General features: G+C 35.8%; 2 protein-coding genes across 3 annotated transcripts in view; one reads left to right on the plus strand and one right to left on the minus strand.

The window, feature by feature from the left end:
* Window positions 1–6,823: 6,823 nt before the first annotated feature.
* On the plus strand, window positions 6,824–23,936 carry SCCPDH (saccharopine dehydrogenase (putative)). Of its 2 annotated transcripts, none has more exons than XM_081314127.1 (12): window positions 6,824–7,113; window positions 8,199–8,311; window positions 10,068–10,148; window positions 10,902–11,031; window positions 13,244–13,293; window positions 14,033–14,163; window positions 14,541–14,658; window positions 15,363–15,482; window positions 15,574–15,630; window positions 16,476–16,587; window positions 20,842–20,923; window positions 22,542–23,936. In XM_081314127.1, the coding sequence occupies exons 1-12, from the start codon at window positions 6,939–6,941 to the stop codon at window positions 22,645–22,647; spliced, it is 1,275 nt and encodes a 424-aa protein (XP_081170253.1). In that variant the 5' UTR covers window positions 6,824–6,938; the 3' UTR covers window positions 22,648–23,936. The 2 variants fall into 2 exon arrangements, with proteins under 2 accessions (XP_081170253.1, XP_081170254.1); XM_081314128.1 differs by lacking the exon at window positions 6,824–7,113 and adding an exon at window positions 7,416–7,537.
* Window positions 23,937–24,158: 222 nt separating this feature from the next.
* Window positions 24,159–24,599, minus strand: part of LOC308659963 (kinesin-like protein KIF28) — a gene marked incomplete at its 5' end in the record, with an annotated part of 30,696 nt that continues 30,255 nt past the window's right edge. The window contains one exon of the mRNA XM_081314126.1: window positions 24,159–24,397. Coding sequence (XP_081170252.1) covers window positions 24,233–24,397 — 165 coding nt within the window. The 3' untranslated portion in view covers window positions 24,159–24,232. The remainder of the gene's footprint in view (window positions 24,398–24,599) is intronic.

The following is a 24,599-nucleotide window of genomic DNA, read 5'->3' on the forward strand; positions in this document are numbered from 1 at the left end:
GTTCACATCAACGAACACTTTAATCTCCTTTACCTGATTTATTACAAAATAAATCTACAAAACAAAACTTCAGATATATTGCACCATCTCTTCTGGTAATCACATGATCCAGAACTATAGCTAGATATTCCAATCTATTCTAATTCTTGTGTAGCTGATTTGTATGTTTTGTAATGAATATCTGAAGTGATGGCAAGAGTAAATTTGTTTTTTTATTTCAAAAAGGCTTTATTATCATTTCAACTAGCATTATGGATAACCACAAAACAGATAAATAGGATTTTTTTAATCATAATTCGTGAGTGGAAAATGTTGTTCCCCTTTGGTTATACATGACTAAGTATTGAAGGTACAGTTAATGGCTAGAGAACTGGAATTGGTGAAATACAGTTATATTATTATACATTAGCTATTTATATATGTTATGGCAATTTTTAATATATTTATTTCTAAAATAATTATATGTTGATCTTTTTTAAGGAAGATGATGTCTGCAATAGCATGATAACATTCCACTCTCTTTATACACCTGTAAAAGGGCAGGGTCCCAATCACACAGTCACATATATCACCTTAACTTTTTTGAGACCTCCCTGCTCCATACTCTGGCTTTATCTGTCATTAAATGGATATGTATACAAGTAGTCCTCGACTCATGACCACAATTGAGCTCAAAATTTCTGTTGCTAGATGACACAGTTGTTAAGTGAATTTTGCCCCATTGTACGTTCTTTCTTGCCACGGTTATTAAGTGAATCACTGCAGTTAAATTAGTAACATGGTTGTTAAGTGAATCTGGCTTCCCCATTGACTTTGCTTGTCAGAAGGTTGCAAAAGGTGATCACATGACCCCGAGACACTGCAACTGTCATAAATACATGCCAGTTACCAAGTGTCTGAATTTTGATCATGACCATGGGGATGCTGCAACAATCGTTAAGTGTGAAAAATGGTCATAAGTCACTTTCTCAATGCCTTTATAACTTCAAACTGTCACTAAATGAACTGTTGTAACTTGAGGACTACCTACATTTATCCACTGAAAAATGGTTCTCAGATTAAGGAAATATGGTGTTCATAAACCACTTTTTTATGGCAGCATGGTTTAAATTCAAGAATATCTGTACTAACTCTGATCTACTTAAGGTGAGAACTTCCTATTTGAAACTATCAGCCAAGCTTGTGATTTCTAGCTGTAAAAAATACAAATAAAGTGCCATTTCAAAATGCATTAAATCTGAGCAAATTGTAGGCTACCACCTAGTTTTATGGCTATGATTGTTTGACTCAGGCTGAGGTGAGATATTTTGGGCGGTTATTAACTTTAAATTATATGTTAGTCAGAGCCTATGAATTTAGACAATATATAAATACTGTAAAATAAAAAATGAATATATTGAAAGAGTATTGTCAATTTCATTCCTGCTCATTTTGTATTGCCAGCAGTCTTCTTGCAGAAGTTTCTAGGATGTCTGTAACTCAGGAGCCAGCACGAAGAGATAAAAATTATCTATAATGGGAAAATTACTCGCCTCCAAGCTCTGCAGAGTTCTGGTATTTCCAGCTGAATGATATCTTCACAACAGTTTCTTCTGCAGTGCAGCTGCACAAGAAAATATACCAGCCCAGCTACTAAAGAGAGAAAATATTTTGAAAACACATCACATTCTATCTACAATAGAAAGAATGCATAACAAAATGAACTAAACCCAAAGGACTGTTAAAGGCAGCTTTCTGAAAGCCAAGCAGGGTCAGGTCCAACCTAAGGTTAGGCAGTTTGCAATTCCAGAGGGCAGGCACACTATATAAAGGCAAACTTCCCAAATCTCACTAGATGATAATCCCTAATTGACAGGGCCCAGATCCTGTCCCACTTGCTCGATCTAATTTGATGGATACACTGGGAATAGGTCAATTCTATGCTATGTAAGGCAATATAGGAAATAGTACTTAGAATTGTACTCAGAAGCAAATTGGGAGTCTGTGGAGCTGGTGAAGCAAAGGTGTGACATGGGTGTAAGGCAGCATACCCATAATTATCTCCGCTGTCACATACTGGACCAATTGAAACTTCTGGATATACTTCAACAGCAGCCCCCTGTAGACCTCATTGTAGTAATGCCCTCAGAAGATGACCAAAGCATGAGTGACCATGCATACTGCCTCCTGTTCTGGGACAGTGTGCAACTGGTGCATAACAAAGTTAAGCAAAATCATCCTTAGTCATGACTCTTGCCTACTGTGACAGGAGCCATGAGTCCAGGAGGATCCCAAATTGCACACCACTGAAGTTCTCTCTGGAATAGTGCCATCCCATCCAGAACTAAGGACGGGAAATCACCAGGTACAGGAGACCCTAATATCCAAGGGCATTCCCTCTTGTTAGGGTTGTTAAAGCATGCTTATTCCCAACTAGACCTCACTGCCTTTAGGCACTGAGACAGAAATTCCAAAACATCATTTGGCAGAGATATATAGTTGAGTATAATCAGAATATTGATAATACATCACCCAGTGCTATAAAATGACCTCACACAGTAGCTACACATACATGTTAAACAGAAGTGGACAGAGACATGAGCCCTGAGGCACACCACACAAGAGGGCCCATGGGGCAGACCTGTTCCCTCCACTGACTGTTTCCTCAAGCCGTTTGGTTCTGCTTAATAATGAGTACACACAAATCAGCAAAAAGAAAAAAAAGGGAGGGAAAGAAATGGAGATTAGTGCAGCCATTTCCCACTTTCTAAGGGTTGCTGAAGCAATGATTTTTTGATGTTTGTAAACCATTACTCCAATTCAAAGTTTTACTACTATATAATATATAATCATCACAGCAGCTTCAAGTCCAACCTCTGTAACCTACTTCCTTTACAAGGGATCAAAATACTCCAAATATTGGAAAGTTATTGATTAACCAAACCATTTTTCTTGCAGCCTGTTGTGACTAAAGACTGTCAAAGGAACATACTGTCCCAAACTAATACTTAGCAGTAGATAATATTTAATACATCAACCCACTCATTTCTCATGCCTATTGGAATTTAATACTGACATTACAATATTAGTTTCAATATTTACTGTTACAGCTAAGGTCTTACATGTTCTTAAAGTCCATTTTATCTAGATTTTATCAGGTGTGAATGCAATTTAAATCTTAAATTACATACTCAAGGAAATCATTTCAGCTCAAGACCATGAAGAATATTAAAATATGATTGATACGAATCTTGATTTCAGAATAGGTAGACTCAATGAGTTGGCAATAAATTTATAGTTGCCTCTGCATTACATATTACATGTGATCTATTGCTAATAGGCTCTTTTCTCTCTTTGTTTATCACTACATTGCCACTATTTCCTATGTAAAAGAGTTTAAAAGCGTGCAATTTTCTTTGGGAAGAGATATCACCAGTTCCAATTACCAACAGGGCTTTGGATAACGATCTCATTTACTGCCCAACCCAAATAAGAAATGTAGATAGACAGACACAGACAATGTACTCCTTTCTGTTTGTTATAAAGAACTGATTTTGAGACGCCATCTACATTTTGCTCACATTAGCAATACCAAACCATATAGACAGAGAATTCATTTCAGCTGAAGGGTAAAAATAAAGTTGACTCTTCCCATTTAATTGGGTGCAAGATCATTATCTACTACAGCAGCTTGAGAGAAGCCTACCAGCGTGACATACAAAGACAGTCCTTTTCCTGCCACTATGGCAGGCTGAGACAGCTCTCCATTCAGCCTAAAGGTATGGATGGTCCCATATAGAGAAGTAACTACATCAGCCCAAATTCCCAAACTATATTACAGGGATTCCAGATTTGGTAACTGCTGCCTGCTCACGTTCAGCTTGTTCTTCTTGTTTTTTTTAATCTATAAAATAAATACAATGGAAGTTAGCAATTAGGTGATTGGGAAAGGTTTTAGTTGTACAAATATAATACTTCAGAGATTTATATATGTTTGCTGAGTAGTCAAGAAAAAAGACGGAGAGAAAATGCCAGGATAATGTTGCAGAATCCAATTTGGGTCAGTCACACAGGACTAAGAGGTTTAGTCTCCTAGGCTTTCAGACTTGTGCTGGAGCCCATCCTCAGGGAACATCTCTCTCTCTCTCCAGAATGTTCTCTCATACACATTCTGGTGAGAGACATTCCCTGAGGAGGGGCTCCAGCACAAGTCTGAAAGCCTAGGAGACTAAACCTCTTAGTCCTGTGTGACTGACCCAAATTGGATCCTATAAAATACTTTGGCCCACCTTATGCAGAATTTGGTAATTAAATCTGCTTTTTCCTCCATAATAATCCCCATTCCTCTTGCCTGGAAGTTTTAGATTATAAATCTACAGGCAATGAGTACTGTGTGTTATTTGTAATTTGTATTAATTGCTATGAAACACACCAATTGAAAAGCCCAGTGAATACTTTGTGAGGTGCTCTTGAACTTGTCATTCTCATTCCAAGACAGCAACTACTATATAGATCTATCAATAGGTGAATATTCCCTTTAAAATACTTTGAATAGGGTGACTTTGAAAACCAGGGTTCAGATCTTCTTTAAAATTGCATAATAGGAACAGAACTTCATGACTGGATGGGACGGCATGGTTTCTACAGTATATTTGAGCTGAGCAAACTGTTGATCAGGAACATGTGATCCATGTACCCGTTTGTCCACAAGGGAGATCTTGTGATAAGAGGCCAAACTCCAACACTTAATACCTAAGCCTACTTGAGCAGCAGGATGGCAATGGGATAAACTCAAAAGTCTGAATGCTTGCTGAATGAGTGGTTATAAACCAAGGACCATCTGTATTTGCTATCAGGAAATCATCCCCTTCAAAAAATGTCAGGTATGTGACAGAGATTTTGCACACATCAACAGTGTGAGAATTACACATTTTATTCCTATTCTGTGTCCTGTTTCTTAACCAGCTGTTAGCCCATCTTCTGTTATATCTCATGAAAACTAAATATGTCAGGAGCTGTGATGACAGACTTTCTGAAAACAGCAGCAATTCATCTTCAAGGACTCTTGGAGGAATACTGTCTGGACCTGGGGATTTAATTTTACATAAATATGAAAGACTGAGCATCCAAAAGTAAATAAAACACTCCCATTAATGGGAGACTTTTTCCTCACAATATTTATTTTTTTATTTTTTTATTATATCTTATTTATTTATTATATTTTTATACCGCCCTTCTCCCGAAGGACTCAGGGTGGTGTACAGGGCAATAAATATAAAAAACAGAATATAAAAGTTAAAATACAATTAAATATAATGCCCAAATTTAAAATTTAAAACAATAATTAAGAACATATTTAAAACCCCAACCCTAACCCATCAGACCAGGTCAGATTGCTCAAATAAATACATTTTTAGATCGCGCCGGAAGGAGCGAAGGTCGGGGGCCATCCGGAGCTCAACCGGCAAGCGGTTCCACAGGTCTGGCACGCCCACAGAGAACGCCCTCCCCCTGGGGGCCACCAATCGGCATTCTTTGATACATATGTCTTATGTATTTCAATGCAATTATTACTAAATCATTCTCTAGCATGCTACTTTCACAATTACTGTAAATGCCTTTTGAATAGACAGGTTTTGCAACATAAAATAACTCACTCATTGGGGAGCCTATTATCCCTTAAAAATGAAATTACTTCCAAGAAAATTATTTTTTAGTTTGCCGCCTTGCATTAATTGCTGCTATCGGCAAAAAGACAAAAGCTTTTTTTTATGCCGCCATACCAATGTTCTCAGCAGTCTTCCTTCCAGATGGTCAATGAACCAATGAAGATTTTGCAGCTAGCCAATAGCAGCATTTTCCTTTTATTCTGCCTTCTTCAAGGGGAAACCCCTAAATCACAGGTCTGCAACCCGCGGCTCCGGAGCCGCATGCGGCTCTTTCAGCCCTCTCCTGCGGCTCCCGGTCTTCTGCCATGTGCAGTCAAAAAAAAGTGGGAGTAAAAAAGTTCAACCAATCAATTCAAATATGCAGGGTAGGTGCATATCTCGCCTTGGCTCCACTCTTCAGTCAAACCCTGTTCTGCGCTTGCGCGCATGTACACACATGCACACATATTTTTTGCAGCTCCCAGTTTTTCCTTTTGTGAGAGAACCGGTTCCGAGTGGCTCTTTCACTGTTTCAGGTTGCTGACCCCTGCCCTAAACGTATAAAAATCCTCTAGGGCAGGGGTAGGCAACCTTGGCTCTTTTATGACTCGTGGACTTCAATTCCCAGAATTCCTGAGTCAGGGTAGCTGACTCAGGAATTCTGGGAGTTGAAGTCCACGAGTCATAAAAGAGCCGAGGTTGCCTACCCCTGCTCTACGGGGATACAGGTCGACAGAACAGAAATTGGCAGTGGAGTAAACAGCAGTTTTTGCTACCGATTCCAAAGGGCACGAACAACAAAAGCCGGATAAATGCAGAAAAGGCTCCAAGTATGAAATGGGCCAGAAGCGCAATTGACAGACGAGCGCGGCTTGACCAGCTCTGGCAGCAACCGCAGCAACTTGATAGGTTGAAACAACGGGCTACCGTGACGGGGCAGAGAGCGAGCCAGCGAGCCGGCTCACTCCTGGGGCGAGGAAGAGGAGGAAGAGGAGGAGGAATCAACAACCCCAGCCGCTTTCAGAAGAACAACCCACGAAGGGCTTGAGCAGGGGGGGCTGGACTAGAAGACCTCCGAGGTCCCTTCCATCTCTATTTTATTCTGCGAAGGGGGAGGCAACTGGACTAGCGCCCTGTCACGTGACCCGTCCAGGCTCCAAAGATTGTGGGCGGGGCCAATCCCGGACCCCGCCTCCTTCGCCCGCTTCATTCTATAGCCGTTGAGGTGGTGCGGGCTGTCGCTCTGCGGCCCCATCCTGCCTCTTCCTCCGCGCTCTCTGGTCGACTGAGGGCTTTCGCTTGCTCGTTCCCATGGCTACTGAGCGGCCTTTCCAGCTGGTGGTATTCGGGGCCTCGGGCTTCACGGGGCAGTACGTGGTCCAGGAGGTAGCGCGAGTAGCTGCCGAGGATGAGCTGCGCTGGGCCGTGGCCGGGAGGTCTCGGGAGAAGCTCCAAGAGGCGGTCGAGAAGGCGGCCACCAAGTTGGGTAAGAGAAAGCAGGAAGGTGGGGAAAGCATTGCGGAGGGGACTTTGTTCTCGGCTCCGTCCCAAACCCTGCAGCGAAAAGAAAGGTTCCGCGCGTAATGATGTGTCTGAAGGTCACCTTAATATTGTGGTCCTGGGAGGGGGGGGCGTGTCGGTGGGCAGCGAAGGGAAAAAGGGTTTCCTCCAGTCTGGCCCTCCCCAGATGCCTTGGACTGCGTTGACCAACATTTCAGTTAGCACAAGGAGTGCCATTTGGGCGGGGCACATCTCAAAGGAGAGAGGGGAAAAAAACCCTAATGTAATTAATTGTTTCTTTTCCTCACTGAGATAAAAATCTGGAGGCGTCGATTAAGAATGTAGGAGTTTTGATCGGTTTCATCTGATCAAATTGCTTGCCTCACAGGGTGCTAAGCAGGGGTGTGAAGGTTCGATCATTAATCAGTGTTTGGTTTATTCTTCTATTCTGCCTTAATTGCCCTCATTTAAAATCATACAAAGGGAGCGTCATTATACGCAGCTCATTGACCAAGTGTGTGTGTGGGGGGTGTCTCTCTCTCTCTGCTTCCCATCCTGTTTGGGGCCAGAGAAAGTGAGATAAAATTATGCATAAATCTGCATTGATTTAGATGTATATAGTGAAGCCAGAGAAGTTAGTATTTTGCAGTTTTATACTGCAATTTTACAATAAGAACACTTTTAAGATGGCTTGCTTTACAGCCTTCTTCACAACACTGCAAGATCTTTGGAAGTCACCAAGCTTGTTTCCAAAACTAGATTTGTTCAGTGAAAAGAAACATTTTTGCATTTTCGTCCTGGTGCATTATCTCTATTTTATACAATATTTACTTATTATTTTTCTAGCGAGCTTTTGTAACAAGTGACTATCTTCCCACATTTGCTTGTGCTGAGAAACCATATATGGGAGATAGTGATGGAATTTATATAGAAGTAATAGAATTTGGTTACTAAAAGCAATTGGAAAACTAAATGTAGTAAAAAAATAGCTTTATTCTCATAAATAATGGTGGATTGAATAAAAATAATTATAGAGAGCTTTTCAGAATAACGTCAATGTTAAATTTTCAGGGAAAGCAGAACTGAAGTCAGAAGTTGGCATAATACTGTGTGATGTCAGCGATTCATCTTCTCTTGTTTCTATGGCTAAACAAACGAATATTGTTCTAAACTGCGTAGGCCCAGTAAGTGCTTTCTTTTTTTCATGAATAAATAAAAAATGTGCTTGTCCTGAAGCAATTACTTAAAACATGATATTGTTATAAGATATTGCCAGAAATTTATTTGTTTTTTATATTTTGGAATAACAAAGTTTTTATTCTTTAGGAAGATTTTTATTTGTTAAAACAAAATGTTTCCTAGTTAAATGCAGGTTAAAGAGAAAATCCTATTTCCTAACACTCAAACTGAAATTCATAATATTAATTTTTATTAATCACTCTTCTATAGTGTTAAGCAAATTTAAAAAGCTTGTGCCGCAGTTGGTGCCAGAAACAAATGGAAGTTAATAAACTGTTAACATCAAAGTAGTTTATATACCTTATTTTATGCTAGAAAATTTAATTCCTTAAGCAAATTTAAATTATTAAAGTATTGTATTAGGTATGTTTAAGTATTGAATCTAGAGAAAGTATCTCAATTCCAGATCTTCATATTTGCAAACTAGGAAATTATCAAGAGAAATGAAACATTCTGAGGCAGTTTTACAATAAGCTACAAGAATACTAGACTGGATAATATTTTATCATTGGTACATTACTCCATGCTTGATTACCAAAATGAATAATTGAATAGTAAGGCAACAATTTTGAAACAAGGTATCTCAAATGGGCTAATTTAAGGATTGTGTCCAAAATCCGGAACCCATGACTTCTGTGGAATTAAAATTAGGCTAAGCCCAAGAGTGACATGGAATAATTCAACTCTTTATTTGCTTACACATAGCTGGTAGAATCTTACCAGGCTAAATCCTTACTACTACCAACCTACAGATATCTCCTGGGAGATTCTAGAGAGTGGCTATTTTGTACTCTCTTCCTCTGTCTTCTATCCCGCTCTGAGCTGGGCTGCCTCTTGTCTCTTGTCCCCTTTCTGGAATGTCTGTCCTCTTTCCTGTGAAACTGCCATTTCACTGTAGTCCGTCACCCAGGTTCCCCCTCTGTGTGGGCACCATCTCACATTTTATCATATAAAATGTCACAGAACATTTCTTGTGATTGGTTGCTGTGTTTTATTGTGCTGTGCAGTTCAACTTGAGCTATTTTCAAGGCAGATATATCTCTGAATATCTCTGAATTTTTAAGAACTTTTCCAATGAAGGCAGTATATTAGATACTCTGCCATTGTTGAAGGCAGTGAGGCATCTGGTAAGGAAATACAGTATCTGTGAAATGAAATCTTCTGAAAGGGATCACAGGTTGTGTAGTATAGAAATAAAACTGGATGAGGCTTCAGCAGTTAAAGGAGACATATAAATAATAAACCAGAAGAGTGATTTAGAAAATTTTCCTAATCTGGATGTACTGTATGAAAGAGATCTGTTAAAATTTTGATGGTTCTATAACAAGAGGCAAAGAGAAGAGGAAAAGAAAAAGATCTGTTAAAATTTTTAAAGTGAGAAAGAACAAAAAGAAACCAAGTTCTAGGGCTTTATTTGATGGGACTAAAGACTAAGATCATAGGGAATAAGGGAAAGGAATATACTGTAAACTTGATTTATTTGATCAAAGGTAAAATAGAAGTGTTATCTCCAATAATCATTAATGGACTTTTTTTTATTAAGGTTGAATGGTCAGGTTATTAGCTAAAACATAACTACATCATAAATTTGTTAAAATTCCTTTATTCTTTTTTTTAAAAATGGAAACAAAACTTCAGGCTAGGTCCATTAAAGTATCCTGGATTAATATAATTTATTGGGTCTTTTTTTCATTCTTACAGTACCGTTTTTTTGGAGAGCCTGTGGTAAAAGCTTGTGTTGAGAATGGCACAAACTGTATTGACATTAGTGGAGAACCACAGGTATGTAAAATTAAGAAAATAAACTAGACTTTGAGGAATAATATTTGGATTAAATCACTGAGAACACAATCCTAACTCTTTTTACTTGTATTTCTCAGTGCAGCATAATTATTTACTTGACATATCAAACTTGATGCTGGTGGTCTACATAACATGTGATGTAGCATCTATGGATACTGGGAACTGGAATGTGTTTTTTTTAGGTGTCTGTGGTTTCCTCTACTCACACAAGAATCTCCTTATTCATCTCTCATTTCCATAAATTAGCAGTGTGAATGGACATTGGTAGAGAGGAACTGTGTTTAGGATAGTAAAAGTATTTTTATTATTATATTTTTATACTGTCTTTGACTCTGGGAATTAAAGAAAATACATAATTGGGGTTTTCCTTCCTGTTTTTGTCACCATTTTTTGAGGTATGTTGGGCTGAGAGATGGTGAATGGGTTTGCACCTGGGTTTTCTTAGTTCAGTTCCCAGCAATTTAACAGCTACACCACACTAGCTTTTTTAGGTGAAATTGTAAAATTCTATAAACCTGTGCTGGAGATTAAACATAACTATTTTAAATTTTACTGTGAAATACTGGATTGTTTTGATGGTTAATAATATTTACTAAACAAACATAACATTGCAAGATGGCACAATAGCCAAGAAAGCAGTTCAAAAAATAATGTTAAGAAATTTGTTATTGTTGCTTGAATGTTAGAAATGCCTTGTTTGTTTATTTATATAATATGGCATTTCTATTTTAGTTTCTGGAAGGAATGTATCTACACTATAATAACAAAGCTGAAGAAAAAGGAGTATACATTGTTGGAAGCTGTGGTTTTGATTCTATTCCAGCAGATATGGGAGTATTATTCACCAAAAACAGTTTAAAAGGTGATTTTTATGCTTGATTTTTCTTTTGATAACTGCTAGGGGAAATATGGTAGCTACCTTATTTGTATGTTTAAAGATACCAACTAGATTAGTTCATGGTGAAATAAAAGCCTGCATTCTAAAACTGGTCCTGACTGATCTGGCAGTCTTGCTTCCCACACATCTCTTGTTGAAGCCTAGTTGTGAAATTGAGAGAGAGACTCCCACCAAATTCTAATCTTTCAACAAAGTCAGTAGGATGCTTCTATTTCTAATTTCTTCTACAGTAATTACACTGTTTGCAATGTACACCATTATGTCTCATTCATCCTAAACGCTTTACTTATTTCATTTGTACTCTGCTTTTTATTCTGAAAAGTACTTGATACAAATAACAAAATATGAAAACAATATAAAAAGCTAGATTCACACTAAAATAAACAATTAAACTCCTGATAAACAAGACATTTCTTTACAGAATTTCTAAACATTGAGAGAGGGGGCCAAATGCAATTCTTGAAGGAGTCCTTATTACAGACTGGGAACTACATGCGAAAAGTCAGAAAGGTTGGCCTATGACAGTGGAGACAGTGTCAATATATCTATAGGAAAAGCCTTTAACAGTTTCAGAAAAAGAGAGGCAGTTGCATACATAACTCTGATTTAGATGCCAATACCTTCCATTGTACATTCGTAATTAGCAGATAACAGGTATTTTCTAAATATGACCATCATTTGGTTCCTCTACCTTATACAAATTAGCAGTGTGTGTGTGTGTGTGTGTGTAATATATATACATATACATGTATATATGTGTGTGTATATATATATATATACATATATATATATATATACATATACATATACATATACATATACATATATATATATATATATATATATATATATATATATATATATACATACATATATATATATATATATATATATATATATATATATATATATATATATATATATATATATACACACCACATTTTGAATCAGTTGCAATTTTTGCCTAATTTTCATGCAGAGATTCAAGAGAATCATGTTGTTCTCCTCAAGATAGGGTGTAATCAAGATGTGGATAAACATAATCAAATCTATCCAGCTCAAGGATATCAACTGGCAGACTAGGCATAATAAAGAAAGAATCATTCCTTATTGTAGCTGTCTGCATATCCGGTGGCGTTTGAAAATCAAAGAACACTTCTAGACTATGAACCTGGTTTTGGGGAGAATGGAATCCCATCCACAATTGGTTGAACCTCAGTTCCCAATTCAGGTTTCTATTTCCACTGGCAGTTCTGTTATTTCTGGCTTCATTTTTCAATAGGTTTTTCCTCATTTATTCCATTTTCAAATTTAGACTTTGTTCAAGGGTACCAATTCTTCCTTAAAATTGATGGTTAAAAGCAATAGTGTTTCAAAAGTTGGATTATCTTCCTCAGGTTCACATCAGTGTTGAGCAAAATGACAGACAGTAAAAAAGTACCGTGAGGGACAACACAGGTCAGTGGCCTAAGTATTGAAGAATAATCTCCCAACATCAGCTCCCTTATATAGCGAAACAGGAAGGAGCACATCTGCTAAAGAACAGTATCTCATAGACTTGATTCCATCAGAAGGTTTAGAAAGATACTATTGTTAATACTACCATATTGAAATCTGCTTAGAGATATAAGAGAAATAACCAGGATCCTATCCAATTTCCAGACTTTCCAATACATAGGCAAGCACCAGAAAGGCAGAGTTTGTGTTCCTTGATTGACTAGAACAGCAATAGCCAAGTGTCATGGGAAGATCACACAGATCGTCTATTCCCTTGAATTTTTCAGTGAGCTGCTCAGGTGAAACCAGGGTCTATTACACTCTTCTTCACTCATGGTCAAGAACCTGAAATAAATCTGATTTGCAACCTGTTCAGTCTTGAAGCACTTTGCAGTTAAAGTATATTTCAGTGGACCAAGTGGAAATTTAAATCCTGGTTTCTGTACTAAAGGAAACAAGTGAAATGAATATGTTTCCTTTCTTTCTCTTTACAGAATAGCTTCTGTGCCTCGAGTAAATTGGATGCTGTATTGTTGAATGTGTAAAAAACTTACCAGTGCTATATGTCAAATATCCAACAGTAATAAACATTAACAAACTGACAGTAAATTGACAGTTTTTAGAATATTAACTGTTTCTTCTTAGTATCACAGATAATTACTTGCTTCTTTCTTTAAAGGTACCTTAACTGCAATTGAAAGTTTTTTGACTGTGAAATCAGGACCAGAGGTTGGTTAATTTCTTCTTTCTTTTCACTAGGTTTGTTGTGAGTAACTGCTAAATTATAAAAACTATAGCATGAAGCTGAATATGACCATTAGTATATTTTAATTATTGCAGAACTTATTTGTTTCATTTACTTTTTGCCATAACCTAATAAAACCGAGCAGTTCACAGCAAGATATAATATTGATAATTCTGAAACATTCACAGTACATTATATATAAAAACAAGAGCAGTACCAGTGATCAGCAAAATAGCAAAAAATATCTCTTAATGCTTGTTCTGGTCTAATTGTTTGTTTTCATATATTTTCTGCTATGGCCACATTGTTAACAAACAAAATATAATACTGAACACATTTTATATTTATTTATTTGCTGCTCTACTCCAAAAGGCTGTAAGAACATAAACAGCTCCCTAAAATTTATTATGATATATTAAATAAACTATTACCATTGGCAAAAACTTTTAATATTTATCTAAATAAAACAGTTAACAATAGAAACAAATGCAATTATAGTGCATCTCTATCCAGAAAAACAGATCCCTCAATAGAAATTTTTTCCCAACTACCCATAAAGGAAGAATTTTGAAAAAGGAAGGAAAACCAAGCATGCATGCATGCATGCATGCATGCACACACACACACACACACACGCTTTCATGGTTGGGTTAATAGTGTAGATGTGCCAAAATAGAATGTCATTCCAATGTAATATGTTGAATTATAATGCCATTTTAACAGGGTGCCTGTATTCATGATGGAACTTGGAAATCAGCTGTATATGGCTTGGCAGATAAAGACCAGTTGAAGAAAATTAGAAAACAAATTGGACATAAACCACTTCCAGTATTTGGAACAAAACTCAAAAGGAGGTATAGAATATAAATATAATTTTGATCTGTAATCTGTTATTAAACCCCTTTCCTGAAATGAAATGTGGTATTAGAATTTATCACTAAAAAGTAGGTGAACAATTCTCTAGGCTGGAGGCGTCTATATTTTGCAGCCCCAGATAGTGATTTTCCGCTATTCCCCAAAATTTCAAATCTATTTTGCAATTATACTTACCCAAAATACAAAAGCAAGCTGAAGATGTTAATCTCAACCCCAGTAATATCATTGGTCTCATTCCCTGTCACCCTTAGGGGGGAAAAACCACTGCCTATCACTACTGTAAATATACATTTGTTTTAAAAGTACAGATCCAAGTTACGTTTCTTATGTTTCATCTTTTCTTCATCTGTTTTAGAGGCACAGTATTTTACAGTAATGAATTCAAGCAGTATTCCATTCCATTCATGGGATCAGATGCCTCTGTAGTAAAGCGAACCCAGCGGTATTTGCATTCACATTTGCAGGAAACACCTGTAAGTTTATTTAACGTGTTATAACATTAGTTTTATCTCTTTTTAACAAAAGGATACAAGCTTCCAACTTTAATATAAGTTATCCATCTATAGTTTTGTACTTTTTAATAATGAACCCCTGTCCACCTCTTATTAATTTTTCAAAATCTGTAATTAGGGACTCAGCTATCTAAGTTATTCTTCAGAAGAGGCAAAATTTCTACCTGCTCCTCTTTAGCCCATTACTTTCAGGCATGAGTCCTTGTTTGTAAGGCCATGTACTTTAAATTTTCTTAAATGGAAAATAGGAGGAAGAATATAATTGTTTTCCTTATAAAAATGTCATGGTATTCCTTTGGAATCCTCAATTTCCTTCTAATGTTTTGTCTATAGGCTGACCATCCTTTAATCTGAAGGATTTCCTTTATTTTACCTTTAGAAAAGTATTTTACTGTGCCTTCTTATTGCTTTGACCACAGATATGTTGCTAATACTGTGTGCGTGACAATGTAGACACAGTATTAGAAGTGTTTTCTTTAATGTCTGCAACTGTTCTTAGAATGTCTTGATTAAGTATAGGAAGTATATTTCTAGATTAACTTTTCAAATGCGTAGCTTGTTTCTGAATAAATTCTTGCCCTTGTTTTTTTTTACTCAGAATTAATTTGTTTTAAATGTTTCATGAAAATGGATGCTAAACTTGATATGACTTGCCTCCTATTCAGGTGCAGTATGCTGCTTACACCACCGTGGGTGGTCTCTCTTCTGTCATAAAACTAATGTTCGCTGGTCTTTTATTTTTAATGCTTGTGAAATTCAACTTTGGAAGAAAGATCCTGCTAAAAGTAGGTTTTCTTTTAAATAGTTTTGAAATTTGACAATTTTTGTCAATTGTTCAATTATTCTGAAACTTAACTATGAAACTGTTTTTTTCAGTATCCTGAATTCTTTTCTGGAGGACATTTTACAAAAGACGGGCCAACAGAAAAACAGGTAATTTTTAGTTTTTTTCTTAGACACTAATATTTTGTGTAATTTTAGTTTCCTGCATATTACTAACTGAATCATAACCTACACTTTATGCAGTAAAGGAGTTGCATCTTTACTATTTTATTTTTACTCTGATACCTTAACATGAGATTGTTATACATATTGGATCAAACATATTTTGTGCTCTATAGCCTATATTAGAAAAATGTTTTAATTGTATACATGGATTATGCATTTAACATCTAAAAATGCAGACTAAATATCTCTGGGTTCTGTAAACAAATTGAGTGAACAATGGCAAATGCTCTTTTTGTGAATGCTAGGATACATTAATAGTGTTGAAGTCCAATAGGCAAACTTAATTTGTTTCACCATTGATTGTTTTACTCAGATTTGCATTGGATATGTTCAGGTTTGCTGTATGGCATCAGAAACTACATCTGAATGTAAAATAAAAAGGCAATATGTAATCTTGTAAACATAAACCTTGTCTATAAGTTGTATTATTTGTATACATAGCGTCTCAGGATTTCAGTCTGTGCAAAAATTCTTTGGCTAATCAGTAAGAATTAAAATGCAGTACTATTTTTTCTTAGCATGGCATGCATATCTTTGAATCTAGTTTGCTATGTCAAAACTACTAAGCCATAACTAAGTTTTTCTTTTACCTTAAGGTTACATATACTTTGTTTTTCAAATCAGGTTAGAGATAAAATCATTCTAAAATAATTTGTTTTCCAAAGTGAATATAAATTTAGGATATAGTATGATTGTATATATTCTTGATATACACTGAGGAGCTGTCTGATGATATCATATTGTTTATTTTTTTATCTTTTGAATGACAGATGGAAGGAGCATCTTTTGAAATGACCTTTCTTGGAGAGGGATATAGCACAGGACGAAATCCACAGGAGGGCAAACCTGATGTTAAAATCTGCACCCAAGTGAAGGGACCAGGTAGAACAGTAATATTGGAGTATTAATTGTATTACTAATTATATGCAACAATACTTTATTTAATATAAAACATGATTCATATAGTTTTAAATATACAAGTAGCAGTTCCATATGGTTGTGTGGGTAGTTATCTCTGCAAGGTAGATCAGACTGACAAAAGTAGTGTCATGGCATTGCAGTGTACAGCCTGCCCATTTTACATGCATTGTGATAGTAGATGCGCACCCAAAAGGGGTAGAGTTTGTGATACAATAGCCTAATACTTTCATTGTGGATTCTGTGGTTGCTATATGTGAAAGAGTTCTATCAGATAAAACTTTTTTTTATTTTGAAAAGTTTTACAGTACATTTTAAGCATATGCTCCTTCCCTCCCCCCCCACATCCCCTCCCTCCCTCCCCCTCCCCCCCGGCTTCCCAGAGCTGAATTGCTTCAAACAAACTTAAGCTAAAATATGCTAACCAACTATAAATACACTTTAAATCCTATCGCACTTTAACTCCCCTTAAACATAAGTAAGTAATAGTACACCTTATAATTCTGATATTCATTCATATGCTAAATAAAAAATTTTACTCCCATATTTATTCTGAATATAATCGATCCATCTTCTCCATTCCGAAATATATCTCTGTTGCGATTGTTCTTTCAAATATGCTGAAATTTTTGCTGTTTCTGCCAAGTTTGAAAGTTTTAAAGTCTACTCTTCTATAGTAGGCAGTTCCTCCTTCTTCCAGTATTGCGAAACCAAAAGTCTTGCTGCCGTTATCAAATTCAACATCAATTTAGTTTCTATAACGGTACAATCTGTAATACCCAACAGAAATAACTGTGGCAAAAACCTTATCTTTTTCTTAAATATCTTCTGCATATTCCACCAAATTTTAATCCAAAAAGCTTTAACTTTTTTACAAGTCCACCACATATGGTAATACGTTGCGTCCTCACAACCACACCTCCAACATTTAGGCTGATAATTTGGATACATACGTGCTAATTTTTTAGGATCTAAGTGCCATCTAAAAAACATTTTATAAAAATTCTCTCTTAAATTACGTTTCTGACCCAAATTTTTCCCCAAACATCCATCGTTATTGGCTTTTGATATTCTGGGCCCATTTTATCATACAATCTTTAACAAGTTCCGTTTCTGAATCTATTTCTATCAATGCATTATATATCCTTCTTATATGTGCTTGACTTTGATCTCTGATTTGTTTTACCAGATTTTCATCTATTGTTGAAATGCCAATTTTCTGATCTTCTTTCCATCTAGTTTGTATCTGGCCATACTGAAACCAAGTTTGTACTATTTTCCCTTCTTTTAAAATGTTAAATGGCTTTAATTGCCATACATTCCTTTCCAGCCTGAGAATATCTTTATATGTAGTCACATCATGTTTAAATCCCGGACTTATATTTTCTATCGCATGCTTAGGTATTGCCCAAATTGGTATTTTATAATTTAACTTGTATCAGTATTTTTTCCAAACTCGCAACAGGGCATACCTTAATATATGTGTCTTAAAGATATTATCCACCTTTTTATCATACAATAAGTGTGCATGCCAACCATATAATAAATCACATCCCTCAATATTCAATAATCTTCCTTCTGTTAAATTAAACCAATTACTAATTGACGATAAAGCTGCAGCCTCATAATATAATTTAAAGTTGGGCATTTTAAGACCACCTCTTTCATGTATATCTTGCATTATCTTAAGTTTTACTCTCGGTCTGCCCAAATTTATTAATACCTTTCTGTCATTCCTCCAAATTTGAATCTTTTTTAAGTATAGGTATCATTTGAAACAAAAATAAAAATTTTGGTAAAACATTCATTTTAACTGCTGCAATTCTTCCCAATAAAGACAGTTGTAATTTTTTCCAAGTATCTAATTCTTTTTGTATTTTTAACCATAACAATTCATAATTATTTTTGTATAATTTCACATTTGAATCTGAAAGATATACCCCCCAATATTTAATCTTTTTAGCTATTTCAAATCCTGTTAATTTTTCTAAGACTACCTTTTGTTCTGTAGTCATATTTTTAGACAAAATTTTAGTTTTTTGCCTATTAACCTTAAATCCAGAAACTTGTCCATATTGCAAAATTATTTCCATTAAATCTATAACCGACTGAGTCGGTTGACCTAATATAATAACCAAGTCATCTGCAAACGCTCTCAATCTATAATCTTGATCTTTAATTTTAATTCCCTTTATTTTATTTGAGTCATGTATCTTAATCAGTAATATTTCCAATGTTAAAACAAACAGCAATGGTGACAACAGACATCCCTGTCTTGTGCCCTTTTCAATTTTGCAAGTTTCTGTTAAACTACCATTAATTATAATTTGAGCTGTTTGTTTCTGATATATTGCCCTAATAGGTTGTAAAAACTTATCACCGAACTCCATCTTCTCTAAGACTTTAAATAAAAATTGCCAATTCAATTGATCGAACGCCTTTTCAGCATCCAAAAAAATCAGCGCTGCAGGGACTTGATTATTTCTTTCCAAATATTCTAATAGGTTTACAATATGTCTCACATTACTTTTCATTTGTCTACCACTTATAAATCCTGTTTGATCACTATAAATCATTTGCTGCATAACCTTCATTAATCTATTTGCTAAGATCTTTGCAAATATCTTATAATCCGTATTTAGAAGCGATATAGGTCTGTAATTTTTTGATTGGGTAAGATCTTGATCTTCCTTTGGAATCACCGTTATAAATGCTGTTCTCCATGATGGAGGCACTTCCCCTCCAGATTGAATTGTCCTAAATAATTCTTTTAAAGGTTCCACCAACTCTAATTGTAAATTTTTATAATAAGTGGCTGTCAAACCATCTGTTCCAGGTGTCTTACCCACTTTTAGTTGTTTAATTGCTAAAATAATTTCTTCAGCAGTTATCGGTTGATTCATCCCTTCCCTCTGTTCTTGTGTAAGTATAGGGATATTCACTTCTTGTAAATACCTATCTATATCTAAACCTTGAGTTATATCCCTTGCATATAATTTAGAATAAAATTCAACAAAAGCCTTTTTAATAAGATTTTGTTGAAACACCTCTTTACCCTTATATTCTATCTTATCTATATTACGTGATTTTTGTTTTTTCCTTAACAGATAAGCTAACCATCTACCTGGCTTATTAGCATTGTAAAAAGTATTATGTTTGACATATCGTAAGTTAGTTGTCACTTGATCTGCCATCAACATATCAAACTGCCCTCTTAACAAATTAATTGCTCCTTTCAACCTCTTATTAGATGAGTTCAAGATAAAAGCCTTCTCTTTCATCTTTATTTCCTCCTCTAATTCTTTACGCTTATATTCCAATCTACGTCTATATTTATTATTCAAATATATTAACACTCCTCTCATATAAGCTTTACTTGCATCCCAAACCATTTTAATGGGTGTACCCTTATGCATATTTATAATAAAAAATTTATTAATACAATATTTATAAAAAAAACATATTATTGCTTTTTCCTGCTGTTTTTGTGTCAGACTGTTAACTGTGAGCCATGGTGGTGCAGTGGTTAAAATGCAGTTTTGCAGGCTAATTCTGCTGACTGCCAACTGCCAGCAATTCAGCAGTTCGAGTCTCACCGGCTTAAGGTTGACTCAGCCTTACATCCTTAAAGGTAAAGGTAAAGGTTCCCCTGCACATGCGTGCTAGTCATTTCCGACTCTAGGGGCCGGTGCTCATCTCCGTTTCAAAGCCGAAGAGCCAGCGCTTGTCCGAGGACGTCTCCGTGGTCATGTGGCCGGCATGACTAGATGCCAAAGGCGCACGGAACGCTGTTACCTTCCCACCGTAGTGGTCCCTATTTTTCTACTTAATTTTTACGTGCTTTCGAACTGCTAGGTTGGCAGAAGCTGGGACGAGTAACAGGCGCTCACTCTGTTACGCGGCACTCGGGATTTGACCCGCCAAGCTGCCGACCTTCTGATCGACAAGCTCAGCGTCCTAACCCATTGAGCCACCGCTTAGAAAGGGCTGTAAAGCACCGTGAAGCGGTATATATATCTATGTGATATTGTTGTTGCTTCTCTTGACTTCCCTTCTGTCTCCAAATTCTTGTAAGCCCTTACTGGCATTCAAGTAAAGCAACTACTGTATGTGCTGTATTATCCCTGTGTTTGTATTTCATCACAGTGGTTTCCTTTTCCATCTCCTTCATCTCAAATTGTCCTGAAGTGATGAGTGTAATGATATCTCTCTTTACAGAGGCTGGTTATGTTGCTACACCTATAGCAATGGTACAGGCTGCAGTGGCACTTCTTAAGGACAAGAATTCTCTTCCCGAAAAGTGAGCGTTTATCTTCTAATTGTGAAAGATCTATCTTATTTTGCATGCTATGGCTACTCGATGAAAATAAGCACTAGAGGAATTTCACAATTGCTGGTGTCAGTTCTTTCAAAGAGGTTGAGTGAAATATACAGGTAGTCCTCCACTTACGATCACAATTGAGCCCAAAATTTCTGTTGCTAAGTGATACATTTGTTAAGGGAGCTTTGCTCCATTTTACAACTTTGCTTGCCACAGTTGCTAAGTGAATCACTGCAGTTAATAAGTTAGTGACATGGTTGTTAAGTGAAACTGGCTTTCCCATTTATTTTGCTGGTCAAAAGATGATCACATGACCTTGGGACATAGCAACGGTCATAAGTATGAACCAGTTGCCAAGCATCTGAATTTTGATCAGTTGATCATGGGGATGATACAATGGTTGTAACAGTGAAAAACAGTCATAAATCACTTTTTTCAGTGCTGATGTAACTTTGAACAGTCACTAAATGAACTGTTGTATGGCAAAATCCTACTAGCTGAACATACAGTTCCATGCTATGGTAACTCTTTCTCCCATTTTACAAACACTCATTATCCACATATTTCGAGCTATTTATAGAAAGCAGGTAGTGAGGAATAAACATTAGAAGCAGTGCACTACAGGTAGCCCTTGACCTACAACCACACTGAGTCCAAATATTTTGTCTCTAAGCAAGGCAATTGTTAAGCGAGTCACACCCCAGGTTATGACTTTTTTTTATTTGGCCATGATCGTTAAACAAATCACTGCAGTTAATTGAATCGTGTATTCATTAAGTGAATCTGGTTTTCCCCATTGATTTAGCTTGTCAGAAACTCCCTAGGAAGATTGTAAATGACAATCCCAGCCCCCCGGGATATTGCAACCATCGTAAATACAGGGCCTTTGCCAAGCACCCAAATTTTGATCACATGATTGCAAGGGGTACCGCAGTGGTCGCAAGTGTGAGAACTGGTCATAAGTCACTTTTCATTGTATGGTAACTTCAGTCATTAGACAAAGGGTTGTAAATTAAGGACTATCTGTATAAGGAGTTTGATTAATCTTATCCTAATGTTTAGCTGTATAATATTTGGGCAAGGGAAAGTCACTGCGTTTTTACAGGATCTTGCCAAGTACCGTTCTTGTAACAAGTGGTAAAATCTGAATAAAATCTCTAAACTATGTCTTGTATGCCATCCAAACTTGGTTTGCGAATAAGAGAATAACCATAATACTTTAATAGTTGAAAAAGAATGTTACCAGTTTCTTCAAATCTGCTTATCATGTTTATGAGTTGAGCTGCAATCCTATGTACCTGGATACGTTTTATTGAACTCAGTAAATTTACTATGGTGCAGTCATGTTTAGGGTTGCGCTGTCTATTGCATTAGTTATCCCATAGTTAATTCATGCATCCAATCTATAAAATCACTGGTATGTTTTTTCCTTTTTTAATTACAAAACTGTTCATTAAGATAAATTATTTTTGAGTTATGTCAGAAGAAAAACCCAAATTGCATTAATATTGGAGTTTGCATTAATGTGGTTTGTTGTAAAAATTTAGGCTTGCTTGTATTTGTGTGTTGCTAACCACAAATGTGACTTGTGTTACAGAGGTGGTGTCTATTCTCCTGGGGCTGTATTCTATAATACAAAATTAGTGGAGAGACTGGACAAGCATGGAATTGAATTCTCTGTCATAAGCAACCCTGAAGCCTGAAAAAAAAGCCACAGATACAACATGACGAGCAACCTTCTGTCTGTGTGTTTGTGTGTGTGCGCGCACACATGCACATTCAAAATGATACAATAAATAATAAAGTTGATAAACTTAATAAACTAAGTGTAAACATACCATTGCTTGAATGGCTCACGAGAGTTAGGAAGATGGATTTATTAGTATTGGAAATAGATATCAACAGCCATTAACTAATTAGCAGTGGTTAATCTAATGGAATGATTCGTAGAGCCCTCTTGCTTTTTAGAAACAAACCCAATTTCTAGGAATCATTGAGTCTAACTGATCCATTTCATTTTCAAACAATAACTATGTATACTTTTTTCCTATTTGATTTTGGAAAATTATTGCAGATTAAATTGTGGAAACTTGTCAACTGATCAAATATTGAAGGGAATAAATTCCATTGGCATCTTGTTGACTAATGGAATAAAATAATTGTCCTTAGCTTAGGTCTTACTGAATCCAGTTATTTGGTATTTTTCTATATTTACTCGTTTGCTATAGCATTATGAAAGCATTTAACCTGTTAACTTCATATCTTAAGTATCCATTCCAGCTGAAACGTACTTGAGTATCTGGCATTTTTAAAAACTTAAAACTCATTTCAGAAGATGGTAGCATATAAGAAAATACTTAGTTGCTCTTATTTTCTTTGTTATTTTTCAATGCAATAAAAGGATTGAAAATCTGTTTTCGGTTTCATAAATGTTTAAAGCATATAGTTCAGCTATAGTGCAAAAATTAGCATGATACAATATGTTAAGAATATGATATATTTCATCCTACTATCTTAGATACTATGAGGGAATACCAGCTCTAATTTCTTTTTTAGCGCAAATTAAAAGCAAGATTATGAATTCTTATACTTAATGCTGAAGGCCTTTTTTTTTACATCCCTATCAGAAATGGGATGTTCTTATGAACCACTTATGCTTATTCACAATTTAGGAGGCAATAAGATAATCAACAACATAAACTAAATGGATATATAAAAATCTTAACTTTTTATTTATCAGTATTTGTGCTACTGATAAGGAGAGCTAAGAAAATAAAGTCTCATTCCAATAAAAGAGAAAGCTGAAACAAGCAAATAGCCTTATTTAGTTAAGGAACTACTGAGGAGAAAACCACATCCCCTCCAATACTGGCAGGGCAAACTACTGTATATAAACAGCAAACTCCACACTCACGTGCACTGATGATGTCACCTAGTCAGGTAATGAAATGTCTGCAAGCAGACATTTCAAGCTCAGAGAGCATGAAGAACTACATAAGTCTCATTGTTTGGAAAGGAAAGTTCATAATCAGCCACAACATTTTCTTATTACCGGTACTCTGTTGCTGGGAAGAGTTGAAGATGACACACAGTTCTGTCCCTATTACAATGAATAGTAAATTCCAGTATATGTCTGTATGTTATGAACAAGGTCTAAAGGAAGAAAATTTTCAAAAAGCTAATTTTGAAATTATGAAGAAATTAGAAGGCAGTGGACATATAATGATAAATATATTTAAGTACTGACTTAATTTCCAACTCACTACTATTTTACTTGGTAAACCACATTCACTTAATGCCTTGCTGTAACCTAGCCTCTCGTTTCTTCTTAACTATTAAGGCAACATCATTTTTCAGTTTACTTATACTTGACTCAAGTTGTTCTCCAAAATCCTTTAAAAAGTGTGATTGTCTCTCAGTAAAAAGTCGAAGTAGTTGGATGTTATCTTCATCCTAAAAATAAAATAAATAGCATTCTTTCCTGCAATATTGTATAGTAAAAAACTTTCAAGTAACAGCGAGGTTCATAATGCCTATAAAAAAAATGGAACTTTGATATGAAAACGGCAAACAGGCAGCCTATAGAACAAAGCTATTTAAACAAGGTACTTTAAATAATTACTGTATACATTAATTGGTATTTATCATATTACTC

Source organism: Vipera berus (genome assembly GCF_964194415.1).
Source record: "Vipera berus genome assembly, chromosome: 1".
Classification (NCBI taxonomy): Eukaryota; Metazoa; Chordata; class Lepidosauria; order Squamata; family Viperidae; genus Vipera; species Vipera berus.

Bases quoted from the DNA above. Each gene is read 5' to 3' on its own strand.
- SCCPDH (XM_081314127.1), top strand. From the start codon at position 6,939: ATGGCTACTGAGCGGCCTTTCCAGCTGGTGGTATTCGGGGCCTCGGGC. The intron at 14,659-15,362 runs GTAAGTTTATTT...CCTCCTATTCAG, and splicing joins CACATTTGCAGGAAACACCT to GTGCAGTATGCTGCTTACAC. The intron at 15,483-15,573 runs GTAGGTTTTCTT...TGTTTTTTTCAG, and splicing joins GAAGAAAGATCCTGCTAAAA to TATCCTGAATTCTTTTCTGG.